This window comes from Aquarana catesbeiana, linkage group LG05, assembly GCF_042186555.1.
Source record: "Aquarana catesbeiana isolate 2022-GZ linkage group LG05, ASM4218655v1, whole genome shotgun sequence".
Classification (NCBI taxonomy): domain Eukaryota; kingdom Metazoa; phylum Chordata; class Amphibia; order Anura; family Ranidae; genus Aquarana; species Aquarana catesbeiana.
The window spans coordinates 451,889,384-451,903,378 of NC_133328.1; the positions used below are offsets into that span (position 1 = coordinate 451,889,384).

A 13,995-nucleotide genomic window follows, 5' to 3' on the forward strand; every position below is an offset into this window, starting at 1 on the left:
AACTATAACCAACAGTCGCAGGTATCGTTTGCACAGGTTTTCCCACCCAATGGGTTACGGTTTCTAGTTTACAATTAGCACAGGTTTAAAGGAAAATATGGTTCTTGAAAAATATATAAAAAGTGATTAATATGTTCTCATGTAAAAAAAAAAACAAAAAAAAAACAAAAACAAAAAACCTCCTATAAAAGTCAAGGACTGTCCTACAAATGTTCTACTGAAAGCTCACTTTCTGACCATCTTTAACAAGCCATATGTATGTGTATAAGTTACAGAGGGTGGAGCATATACAACCTCTGACTCATTTACCTGTGTGCTGTAATTAAAGCCAAGACATTATAAATTAGCAGAAAAATGAAGGCTGGATCACATGCATGTACATCACCAGCTGATGGGCGCGCAGTGCGCAGCTCCCATGACCGCTGTGACCACCTGACACAATGGACTGCATCTCCAGGTACCCAGCCTGACCCACAATGTAAACACAACTGTTATGAATGGATTTCATTCAGAACAGCTGTGTTTTGTATTGGGATGCTGTGATTGGTATAAAGTGCCCTGTACCATGTAAAAGCTGAGGGCACATCACAGCACACAATAGTAATTATAGCTGTTGCGGATGACTTATCAGAATGTGGAAGTCCCCTTTAACAAGAGCGCCCCCAGATAATGCACCCCCCTCCCAAGCGAGCGATAGAACGTATGCCTACTTTCCCACAACAAAATTACTAGTGTAAATAAAATGCAGTTTTTGACAAGTATTTTATTTAAGAAAAAAATGTCCCCCCATGTAGATCCATCATCAATCACGTCATCCAGCGATGCCTGCCAGCCACCCAACCCGACCACTCCTTTCGGCTAATGTCATCAGTGGGCAGAACCATAGGTTTGGTTTTCCCAAATCATCCTCCAGAACAGCATATGAGAGGATTAGTGAGAATTTACCAGATTAGGGAGGGGCAAGAGAAAATCCCAGAGATCTTTCCTCTCACAGGGCTGATCATAAATATGGACAGATAGGGTGGACCCGGTTATATTAAATACCGAGAAAAAAAAAAAAAAACACTAAAGAAAGACCCAACTGCAGGGAAAATAAGAGCTTTCAAAAGTTACAAAGGACAGATTCCAAAAAAAAAAAATCAGAAAAAGATAATTTAAAAAAAAAAAAAAAAAAAAAAAAAAAAGGAACCAACCCCTATTGAGGCCTTGGTCAATCCACATAGAAAATGTAGCATAAATGTGACAATTCACAAAATGAAAAATGTGAACACCAATTAGTGTTGAAAACTACCAAAAGTAATAAATGTCATTTTTGAATGCGATCCATTCTGTGCTTCTAAACCAGTGATCACTTTCACATCGTAACAGACAGCTAGACCCCAAATATTAAGAGGTCTAACAGCACGTGTGTACCAGGACACTCCATCAGAGGGCCAATCAACTGCCACAAAAGGGTATCTCAGCCAGATAGAAAAGCAATCAATGACGAAGAACAGAGATCATTAAACTGATATTAAAATGGCAATTTTTTTTCCCTTTCTTAAATAACATGGCATACTCACCTGCTCTGTGCAGTAGTTTTGCACAGAACAGCACCTTTCTCTTCTCGGGTCCCACCCAATGGCACTCCTGGCCCCTCCCCTCCTGCTGAGTGCTCCCAGAGCAAGCAGCTTGCTCTAGGGGCACCCAAGCAGGCTCGCTCGAGCCGCTGTTCTGAGCATTCATACAGAGTGAGGCTCGGCCCTGCACCCCCTCTGTCCTCACTGGCTGTGACTGACTGCAGCGGGAGCCAACCCCCTCTTTGTCCTCATGGGCTGTGACCGACACTCTCAGCCAATGAGGAGAAAGACCCGGGAGAGCAGCTGCTCTTGTGCACATCACTGGATAGAGAGGAGGTTCAGATAAGTATAAGGGGGGGGGGGGGCTGCTGCACACAGAAGGTTTTTTTAACTTAATGCATAAAATTCATCAAGGTAAAAAAAAAACCTTCTGCCTTTAGAACCACTTTAATGGTACAGTATGTAAAACATTTAAAAAAATAAATAGGGTACAACAAATGCAATTGTAAAGACAGCATGTATCGCAGCTTTTCTTGGCACAGCAGGTGTGCGTGATTAGGTCACTTCTAGGCTTTTTATACTTTTGTATTCAAATACAGGATAAATGCCGCTGTTCGTTTTCTTGCGTTTATATTAATTTGCACCGAGCACAGAAATCTTTATATTATGAAGTCTGTATCGACTCAAAAATACAGGATTGCAACAAAATCAAAAAAAGGCATGCCAAAAGGATTACAATATAAGCAGACAACCTGCAAAAAATATGGCTATACCCCTGTAAAAAAATATATATGTTGTAGCACAAAGATTACAAAAAAATAAAGCAAAAAAAAAAAACTAACACACCATCTACACAGGAAGTCATGGAAGAGGCATAACATTGAGGTACAGGATAGACGCCACCCAAAACACATAAATACAACACATAAAACATGAAAATGGACTTTGGTTTGTAAATATAAACTTGTTGCAACATTCTACACTAAAAAGGAGGAGCTCCAGGCCAATTCTGACAAAAATTTAAAAAGTTTGACTTTTAATACAAGGACACTTGCCTGCCCAGGGATCCAGCGAGGGCAGCACTCGAGCCGATTTTTTAAAATGGCTATCAGGTGCTGCCGCCATCTCCACTATAGGAAACCAGCAGTGAAGCATTGTGACTTCCAAGCCAGTTTCCTACTGCCTGGGGAAGGAGGGGGGCTGAACTTCCGGCTGAGTTTGCAGCGGTGAACTAGTAAGTACCTGTCAAAAACAGGTAACCCCCCCCCCCAAAGATGCCAAATGTGGCAGCGGAGGGGGTGAGGAGGCAGACAAGCAGAGCTTCGCCTTTTGGGTGGAGCTCTGCTTGAAGCAATGCAAACACATGACATTCCATAAAAAGACCTAAACCTTTGGAGTAGAGCTGCATGATTCTGGCCAAAATGAGAATCACAATTTTTTTGCTTAGAATAAAAGGATCACGATTGTCTCACGATTCTCATGACGTAAAATCTTTCACATTATACAAAAATAAATAAATAAATATTATATGGGCTAACTTTACTGGTTATTTTTTTTTTATTTATTTTAATTCATGAAAGTAATTTTTTCAAAAAAAAATTGCATTTGAAAGACCGATGCGCAAATACAGTGTGACATAAAATAATGCAACAACCATTTTATTCTCTAGGGTGTCTACTAAAAATATATATATATAATGTTTGGGGGCTCCAAGTAATTTTCTAGCAGAAAAAAAAAATATGATTTTAACTTAAAATCCAACAAATGTCAGGAAAAGGTTTAGTGTTTAAGTGGTTAAACTTGTTTCACTTCCACTGGAAGTCTATTCCATTGACAAATTGTTACAATGTTTACACTGAAGTTAAAGAATGTTTTGATTCTTGGCAGACTGCCCGGTTTTTCTCTTCCTTTCTTTTGACCACTGTGGCTTCAGAAGAGCAGAGAGAATTCTTTGCATAGAAAGAATTGTGAAACCCTTTAGTCAACATCACGATAATGATTCTTGACGATTAATTGTGCAGCTCTACTTTGGAGTAATTGACTATCTACCTACGTACAAAGGAAGCTATGAAGAGGTACAACACTGTGGTACAAGATAAATAATCACCAGAGCTCATAAGTAAAGCATATGTAAAAAAGGTTACGTGTTAATAGTTACATCATTACACAAGTGCTGTGGAGCAAGCATAGGATTTTATATAAATGTTCTAAAGTTCTGCAGTAAATAGACTTTTCACAATCTCGGGAAAAAAAAAAAAAAAAGGATGTAAAACTGTAGTCTAGAATGGATGAACACAAAAAGAACACAAGCACCACACATCCTGTAAAGGACCTAGTGTTGAAAACATTAAAAGGGTAAGTTCACTTTTGGAACATGTTCCCCAGTTTTTAGGGTGGAACATGTAACATTAACCAGCATCTGCAGCTCTCCTCCTGCTGCCCCCTCTCCCTGCGACAGTGGGCTGGCAATCCCCCCCCCCACACTATTGAGGCAGCCACACCCTGGTAATAGCCATTAGAAATAGTTCCGATGAACGAATGCGATTTGTGAGCCTACAGTGGACTGGAAAAAATAAAAAAAAACTTCTCGCTGAGGGCCAATTCACAACACAAATCGCACAGGAACACGCTGTGCATTCCCGTTCAATTCACATACGACCTGGGTGCTCGCAGGCTGAAAAAAACAAAAAACAAAAAAAAAACCCGCAGGCGCTCGGGAGGAGCTCACCGTGCTAAGCGATGTTAGTACAGTGATCTTCCCGCTTGGGTATTGTGCTCCGACAAAGGGTTTTCCAGAATGCCTGTTCCACAGAGGCTGGATGTTTGGCAGGCTTCCTTCAGACAGGCTGCCGTACACACTGGCCAAATGTCGGCCAATTTTCTGAACTGGCCAATATTCAGCCCCTGTGTACCAGGCCTAAAGTGCTAAAGATATACTGCTCTGTGTCTGAAGATCCCCTCTCTGATCTGCTGGGTGCTGCACCGATACCAAAGAATGAGTTGGGTTGTCACTATGTAAGGAAGGACGCCCTATCCACCTCTTAGCTCAGCACCCTGAAGGTTGTCACCCAACTCAGCACCTCTCATTGTGGACTATCACAGCCCATAGTGGGCTTTAAGACACCCTGCTTGACGAAAACTTCAACTCCGAGCTCCTTGCCTGCCTTGCAACTTCAGTTGGATTGTATAAGCAGAATCTGGGAACACCAGAATCCAGAGAAAGCATACATACCTCAAGAATGTACCTGTAACCCCCCAATTTCACTTCTGAGGGGATAACTTGAGAGGACTTGGATATTCATATTGGACTGGCAAAGGTGACCTTTTGGAATCGAGAGAATCCCTAGAGAGATGCTCCGCATAAACATCGAGGATAGTTGAAAAAAAATTACCGAGTGGAGCAATCTGCTTACCAGGAAGGAGTACTCTCACAGGAGCCCGAGCAGTGGAATATCCCTGCTGGCTAAACATTGTGAAATTGGTCACCCTCTAACTCCCTTTAAGAAACCTTGGATAGGGAGAGTCCAACAGTGCCCTGCCAAGCTAAGCCCAACATCAAGAGGTCCTAGGTGACAGATTGCAGGCTAGGTGAAAACCTAGAACAAACAAGAGAAAGCAAGTAGGTACAGCAACCTCCAGCTTACCTGTGTCCTGCTGGCGTCAAGGGTGCCTGTATTTGCCTAAGCTGCAGTGTGCAATGAAGAATCCAAAACACAGCATTAGCTCCTCCACCTGTTGCGTCCTGACCGCCATTTAGGCACAAACTGGCCCTCCTCATGTGCCGAGAATAAGGCTTGGAATCACAGCCTCTGGTGCCTGGATATAACTTTACCCGAACAGGGATTGTTAAGAATAAGGCTTGGAACCAGAGCCTCCTGTGCCCGAAAAGGACTTCATAACAGCTAGGAATACTATTTGGCATCATCCGGTCAAACAAGAACGCAGCCAGGTAACACACCCAACGCAGCAACCTTGTGAACCCCCACCAAGACTCCTACAGTGCATGCACCCAGAAACTCAGACTGAGAACCACCTCTGCACGTACTGGTCCCTGACAAGGTTTTGTGCCGCTTCAAGACATGGCCTGCGTCAGGCACAGAAGCAGAAAGGGAACCGAGCCATCTCATTCCTGAACCAAGGAGGGGCCCTGTAAGGCAATCTAGCAGAGAACCATACCTGCTGCTCCCAGGGAAGCCAAGTAGGTAAAGAGTAAAACACAATACATTTACACGTGTGGGGGGAGTAATGGGTAAAGGATGACCAATGGGAAGGTATGTGCTTTACTTACACATTTTATTGCACATAGTACTATAATTGCAAGAATAAAATAAGATATATAGATAGATTATATCTGTAACAAAAAACGAATTATATGTATAATCTGTTATTTTCATTGCCAAAGCATGGGCTAAATAGGTTGTTCAAGGAACATCAGGATATAACACCTCTACTAACTGCTGGCTATCAGAAACAGAACTATATACATCTGTTTTAGCAGTAGCACATATAATTGACTAAAACACTTACCAAGGGCATCTTGGCTTTGCCACTCTCCTTAGTTCTCTTGGCATGCTCATAGTCTTCTTCACTGTTCGAGACTAAACTCGCATTTGATGCTGGTGGATATTGCTAAAAGATTTTGAAAAAATATGTCTGGTTAATGACGCAGTAAAATGACTACCTTCCAAAATTGAACAAAAATACAAAATACCGAACACATTTAAAAGTTCTACTGTATATTCCAGTGGGGCTGTATAACTGAAACTGTTTAAAATAACCAGATTTTAGCCAATCTGACAGTGAGTCAGTAAAGTAAATGTACTATTCAAGTTGTTGATTGTTATGACAAATGTATAATCCATGAGTAGAAAGAGAATCTCCTAAAAACCACAATATTATGCAGCACTACTTTCACTAACTATCATGCTCCAGCACTTACTTCACAAGACCATACAATCAAAAACAGCAGCTTGTGTCTGATCCTTTTCATCTTACGTCATAGATCAATTCTTCAACACCAAAATAAGACTGTATTCAGTAATGTATACTCAAGAGTATATATTTTTAAATCTCCAGAAATGCTATTTTAAGTCAAGCAATTTTCCTTGCTGTGACCAAAAAAGTGTATAATTATAACAATATACAAAACCGAATGCCTTACACAAAAGATGTAAAAAAATATGCATGCATGCATGCATGATGAGGAAAAGTCAGCTACAACTGATTTAGGCATTTGTTTTTTTAAATAGATGCAATCTGTCACTCGGATCCTTCACAGCATAAAATCAATTTAAATAGTATAGGCAAAAAAAATAAAAAATCCAAGAGACAGAACAGCTTACACTTTTCTGCCCTCAGGAGGCCTTAAATCATAGACATTTAGCATTGTTTTACATTAGTTTAAAATGGGAACCATAAAGATATAGCTTTTCATTAGAAAAAAATGCTTGTATTTAAAAGATGTATGGCTTTCTAAAAAAACATTATGCTCACCTAGGTTGATGCAGCATTGATCCCCCGTCAGCTCTGTAGTGAGAACTGAGTGATCAAACACCACTTATAACTCAGCTCTCCCCTCCGCTCTGAGCAGAGTCGGGACTGTCAGTCACCGACTCCCTGCTCTGCTCAATGAAGCACTGGGCTGTAAAGGGGGTGGGAGGGACTGGCTCACGCTCTCAGCAGTTCACTGAGAGGATGAGCCAGACGTGAGTTCAGGGTGGAACCTGACCATATGGTCGGAATCTTTTCAGAGCCTAGACCGGCTCTGTGATGTCAGCAGGCTTTAGCCGGCTGTGGGCTCAAATGGGTCACAGGAGTGCAGAACAAACTGCACTCCTGTGATCCATAGAAGTATAGCCAAAAAGCTTTGGCTATACTTCTGCTTTAAAACAAACAATTCACATTATCACCCTCTCTTAGTAAAGAATCAAACAGTCCTTAGGTATGGATTTTTACCCTGGTTGAGAAATCCTGTGGTAGACTGTGGATTCTAGGAACTAAAGCAACATTACATTCTGGTGATGCTAATGAGACTCCTCCCTCTGCCAATAAAAAAAAAAAAAAAAAAAAAAAAAAAAAAAAAAAAAAAAGGGGGCTTGAAGCAGAACTTCGAAAATAAAAAATAAATATGAACAGACAGGGCTCTTTGTTGCAAAAATGACATGCAATTTGACTTCAGCAATAAAATGCACTTACCTGCCCCCGTTAGCAACCCTCTCCAGAATGTAAACAAAGCCACACATCACAACACAGTGCCAGTGTCCCAAGATGAGGGGACTATAGCACATGTGCAGGAATTCGGTAATTCCACATTGGCCAATCAACGTGGCGGAACACCGGCTCCCGGAAGAAGCCTGGGATACTATGCCAATGCTGGTGAGGGACCTCTCAGACAACAAATCAGTGGAGCAGAAGTAAATATTTGCACCTTTAGCGCAGCTTTATAATCTGGCTAGGATCTAAAGTACTCAGAAAAGTTCAATCTCTTGCAAATGGAATGTAATGTGGATGCCATCAGTCCACCCACCCCATAAGCCCCATCCGTTCACTGCCAGCCCACCATGTTAAAAAATCTACATTAAAATTACATGAGAGGGATAATACTATGTTAAAAAAAAAAAAAAGAGAAAAGAGAAAAGGAGAAAAGAAAAGAGAAAAGCGAAAAGCTAAGCATATGAAGCAGCACTGTAAACAGCTAGTAATCAGGAAACAGCTCAAAAGCGTCAGCCATGTCCCACTGACAAAAATATGCTTTCCCGGACCAGTAAAAAGAAAGAAATGAGAATGCATCACTTTCTCCAGTACAGCTTCGAACCAGTTTTCATTATGTGTCTAACAGAATACTATACAATGATGGGTGACAGTCTATGTCATTAACAAAACTTAACAAAAGTACCTCCAAAGCCTGCATTTTATTCAGCAGAGTTTTCTGTTCGACATTTTTAACCTTCTCTTCAAAAAATTCCTTAAAGGTCCTCTTGTAAATTAGTTTCATTTTATACTTCTTGGCCATTCTGCAAAACAAATGTATGTGTTAGTTCCTCCCACGCTTTCACTTCAGATCCATCGCTGCTTGCTTATTGTCATTTTCTCCATCTAGTTTCATTTATTTTTCCAACTTAAGCACTTAGAACAGACACAGCAGCACCTCATGGCCAGTACTGAAATTACAATTTCAAAAGTTATTTGACCTTTTCCACTGCATACTTTACCATTCATACTGCAAATGTGCTTTTAGGAAATCAGTACTGAGAAATTTTCGATGCTGCATTTGCTTTCCTGTCTGGTTGATCTTCTTCAGTAATTTACACATCAGAGGTTTGATTTCACGGACACTCCAATCTGCAAGTTTGTTCTGGGACTTAAACACAAACAACTGGAGCTCCTCTTTTATTATAAGTCAGCAGCTACTGTAGCTGCTGACTTCAACACACACTCACCTGCCCCACGATCCAGCAATGTGCTCACCAGAGCCACCCCTTCTCCCCGGCATTTCAACTGTGCACACTGTGCATGCGCGAGTCACGCTGTGCCTCCTGAATGGTCCAGCAGTCCTTTGGGACCTGTGACGAATCCCAGAAGACTGCAGGGAGGTAGGGGGAGAGGAGGACTTTTACTCGATCGCCTAGTTTTGAGGTACCCAGTCCACCACCAAAAAAATAAAAATAAAAAGATATGCCAAAAGTGGCAGGGGAGGAGTACTTAAAGCAGAATTTCCCCTTTTGGGTGGAGCTCCACTTTAAGTATCAACATATTTCATTAGTATGGCAGCCATGCAACTACTATTTTAGGAAAGATAGCAACTTATGGATTTCTCATAGTACAGGTCTCAAAGAAAAGGCTTCAGGTTCTCAAAGAACAAATAGTGCTTTGAGATTACAATGGAGATCAGATTGGCTTCAAAAAGGAGATTAACCACTTAAGGACCTAGCCCCTTTCTGAGATTTTTTGTTAAAAACAGTTTTTTTTTGCTAGAAAATTACTTAGCACCTCCAAACATTATAAAAAAAATATTTTAACACCCTAGAGAATAAAATGGCGGTTGTTACAATACTTTGTCACAACCTATTTGCGCAGCGGTCTTACGAGCGCACTTTTTTGGGAAAAAATACACTTTTTTTAATTAAAAAAAAATAAGACAACAGTAAAAGTTAGCCCAATTTTTATATTGTGAAAGATAATATTACTCCAAGTAAATTGATACCCAACATGTCAGGCTTCAAAATTGCGCCTGCTCGTGGAATGGCGACAAACTTTGACCCTTAAAAATCTCCATAGGTGACGTTTAAAAAAAATTCTACAGGTTGCATGTTTTGAGTTACAGAGGAGGTCTAGGGCTAGAATTATTGCTCTCGCTCTATCGAACGCGGCGATACCTCACATGTGTGGTTTGAACACCCTTTTTGTATGCGTTCGCTTCTGCATGTGAGCTCGGCGTGCAGAAGCGAAAAAAAATTCTATTTTTTCGAATTTATTTTACCTTTAATTTTTACACTGTTCTTTAAAAATAAAAAAAATAAAATAAAAAAGAATTATGTCACTTTTATTACAAGGAATGTAAACATCCCTTGTAAAGAAAAAAAAAAAAAAAAAATGCATGACAGGACCTCTGAAAAAGCAATAAAAAAAAAAAACAAACAAAAAACAAACAAAATAGTTATTTAAAAAAAAAAAAAAAATAAAAAAGCTGTTTAAAGAGCTATGAGCTTTAGTGACGTCGCTGCCGCCCTGCAATAGTATGGAGACGGGTAGGGGCCATCTACCCCTCACTTGTCTCCATAACCAGGAAGGATAAGCATCCGATCGCCTCCGCCGGTACCAACGGCTCCGGTAAGCAGCGGGCCCCTCTCCCACCGCCGATAAAAATGATCTCGTGGCAAATCTGCCGAAGAGACCACTATTAACGAAACCAGACGAAGAAGAGGATACCAGGGTTATGGCAACTATCTGTTGCCATAACAAAGATATCCCTCTTCAAAGGGTAAAATGAGATGTTAAGAGAGATGGCAGAATCAACCACAGGAAAAGACAATTTTTTAGTAAACATTTTCCATTGGATAGACTTTGGCAAAGATTTGGGGGGAGTAAAAATTCTGTCTGTATTGCATTGTTGAGTACCTGTGTATTGGATTGTTGAGTACCTGTTACACCCCATGTAGCTTTAGTGGTACTTCAAAGCCTCCCTAGAACTCTATTGCAAAGCTTGCTTGAAGCCCCACCAAAGCCTCATTGAAGCACCAAGCAAAAGCCTGTGTAAACAGGACTGCAAGCTAACCATTTTATTTAGTGACAGGTCATTTGACTGGCGTTCAAAAAGCTTTAACAAAGCGTGTCTGAAGCCATGTTTTAAAGCAAGTGTAAACTAGCCCTAAAAGAAATATTCATACAAAAATCAATAAAAAAAAAAAAAAACCCACTGGCAAGCCCAAGTTTAGCAAGAGAGAAGTAGGTAAGATTTTCATTTTAAAATCAGCACCTGCACAAAACTGCTAGAAGGGGTTCTTCTTCCACTCCAATTTATTACTACTATTATTATTATTATTAACTAGATGGAGCTAAAAGGGAAGGACCAGAAATGGCCTGTTCATTTATCCCAGATCTAAGTCAAGCAAGCTTTCCTTCAGCTCACTCTAGTGTTTGCCATTAGCAGCTGTTGCAGAATAAGAAAAATGTAAACAGAATGCTTCCAAACTGGGAGATGCCCACTGCTGAAATTCCTATCAGAAAAAAATGGTACTCCCCAAAACTAACTTTTTTTTTAATGGAAGGAAGGAATAAAATAGAATTAAAAAGTGATAAGTGCATGTAATATGGATAAAAGTAGGCAAGTGATAATTTTGGACATAGCAAACAATTTATGAATTCCCAAAAAAAAAAAAAAAAAAAAAAAAAACACACTTACTCTACAAGGACTGGAAAATATACCAAAAATTCTGGCACATTAACCACACCTTCCAGTTTAAAGTCGTATTTGCACCCAAAAATTGGATAGTTTCCCTTTTCTTGAAATGTGACTCCATACACATCATTCTCAAAAGAACTGGTTTCAGAAGCTTCAAGACGTTTCCTGTAAATATTGATAGATAAAATTAGCAAACCAAATACACAAGAAGCACACACTAACATTAATCCAATACAAATAGATACTGTAAAATACTGTAGCTGCTGACTTTTAATATAAGGACATTAACCTGTTCAGTGATCCAGCGATGTCGAATTCCCAAGCCGATTTGTCAATCAGCTTCGGGCGCTGGCATCTTCATTAAGCAAAACCGGCAGTGAAGCCTTCAGGGTTCACAACTGGTTTCCTACTGCACATGCGAAAGTTGCACTGTACTTCCTGAAAAGGTTCTGCTGACTTCTGGTACCTCCCCCCCCCCCCCTAAAAAATGCCAAATGTAGCAGAGGGAGCGAAAAAGAGGAGCTTGCCCTTTTGGGTGGAGCTCTGCTTTAAAATAGTTACAAAAAAATAATTTTACAAATGAATATTCAACACAGGGCACAACTAGGGCACTGGCCTCACAAAGCACTATGGGTTTTCTATATAAAAAATAAAATAGCTGGTGTCTGCTTTTCAAGTGTGTCCAAGTCCAGCAGATTAGAGGTAAGGGGAGGGGAGAGAGTTAGAAGTCATTCCTAACACTACCTGGACCAACAAATCTCTGTAAAACAGCCCTTTCCCAGAAAAGCAGTCAAGATTAGTCCAGTAAACATTTGTGGGGAAGACACATTTTTTAGATCTAAACATACACACCCTTTAAAACATTATTTCCAAACTAAAAATGGGGCAAGAATAAAAAAAAATTGCCAAAATGGCACTTGTAAATGCATTAGCTAATATGTACAGTATTTCTAATCTTTCTAAAGTTCCCAAATCAATTATGACTCATCTCAATAAGTGGTACATTTAGTAAGAGTTAATAATTCAGCTACAAATGTTCTAAAAAGATTTCTGTCAAACATATCACAAGAGGCTGCCTGTGTACCAGTATTTGGCAGCATGATGGAACAGACAGCTAATTTTTCTGAGCATTTTACTTAGCAATAAAAAGGATCTTAAACACTTACACCAGCTCAAAGCCATCTGGAGTTGTGCCGATGAAATAGCCTCCAGGGCAAAGTTGTTCACAAGCATTTCTGAGCATCATGTCAGCCTGCTCATATGTCTCAAATGAGTAATGGTAAACAAATTGACAGCTGCAGATGTCAAAAGTCATCTTTGGATCTTTCAACTTTGTAGACAATAGTTCCTGAAATAAAACAGAGTTTCCATACAACATTTAGTAACTTTCATATTCCTCCACATTTTTTTTGCCACTCCCCATTTTTTGTAATGTTCTACACAAGTCAAAGAAAAAAAATAACTAGATCAAACTACAGTGGAACCTCGGATTGCGAGTAACGCGGTCAACGAGCGTTTAGCAATACGAGCACTGTATTTTTAACCGGTTCAATACCGGGCATTTTCACCCCCTTCCTTCCCAGACCAATTTTTAGTTTTCAGCGCTGTCGCATTTTAAACGACAATTGCGCGGTCGTGCGACGTTGTACCCAAACAAAATTGACGTCCTTTTTTCCCCCACAAATAGAGCTTTCTTTTGGTGGTATTTGATCACCTCTGCGGTTTTTATTTTTTGCGCTATAAACAAAAGAAGAGCGACAATTTTGAAAAAAAAAAAAACAATATTTTTTACTTTTTGCTATAATAAATATCCCAATTTTTAAAAAAAAAAAAAACAAATTTTTTCCTCAGTTTAGGCCGAAACGTATTCTACATATTTTTGGTAAAAAAAAAAAAAAAAAAAAAAAAATCGCAATAAGCGTATATTGATTGGTTTGCACAAAAGTTATAGCGTCTATAAAATATGGGATAGATTTTTAAAAAAAAAAATTTTTTTTTTCTTTTTACTAGTAATAGCGGCGATCAGCGTTTGTTTCTCGTGACTGCGACATTATGGCGGACACATCGGACACTTTTGACACATTTTTGGGACCATTCACATTTATACAGCGATCAATGCTATAAAATTGCATTGATTACTGTGTAAATGTGACAGGCAGTGAAGGGGTAAACCACTAGGGGTCAGGGAGGGGTTAAATGTGTTTCCTAGGGAATGCTTCTAACTGTAGGGGGAGGGGACGCACAAGGGGAGGAGAGCGATCAGTGTTCCTCTGTTCTGGGAACACAGATGTTTACACACACAGATCCACGGTCCGGCCCGGTTAACAGGCAATCGCGGGTGCCCGGCGGACATCGTGGCCGCCTGGCACACGCACCGGGTCCCGAGCAACGCGGCGGGCGCCCCCTAGGCGGCCGGGAACCCGAGGCCCTCATATGACGTCCACCCAGGATGGGAGATCCAATCTGTGGACGTCATTTGACTATAGGCGGGTAGGGAAGTGGTTAAAAATAGTAACTCGGTTTGCGAGTGTTGTC

At 40.3% G+C, this 13,995-nt stretch overlaps 1 protein-coding gene across 5 annotated transcripts in view; it reads right to left on the reverse strand.

Moving 5' to 3' along the window:
- RNMT (RNA guanine-7 methyltransferase) overlaps positions 1 to 13,995 on the reverse strand; it is a 96,101-nt gene that overhangs the window by 23,194 nt on the left and 58,912 nt on the right. For all 5 annotated transcript variants that reach the window (XM_073631285.1, XM_073631288.1, XM_073631286.1 and 2 more), the window contains exons 8-11: positions 12,627 to 12,808; positions 11,461 to 11,625; positions 8,455 to 8,572; positions 6,087 to 6,188 (exon numbers count right to left, since the gene is read on the reverse strand). In XM_073631285.1, coding sequence (XP_073487386.1) covers positions 6,087 to 6,188; positions 8,455 to 8,572; positions 11,461 to 11,625; positions 12,627 to 12,808 — 567 coding nt within the window. The remainder of the gene's footprint in view (positions 1 to 6,086; positions 6,189 to 8,454; positions 8,573 to 11,460; positions 11,626 to 12,626; positions 12,809 to 13,995) is intronic.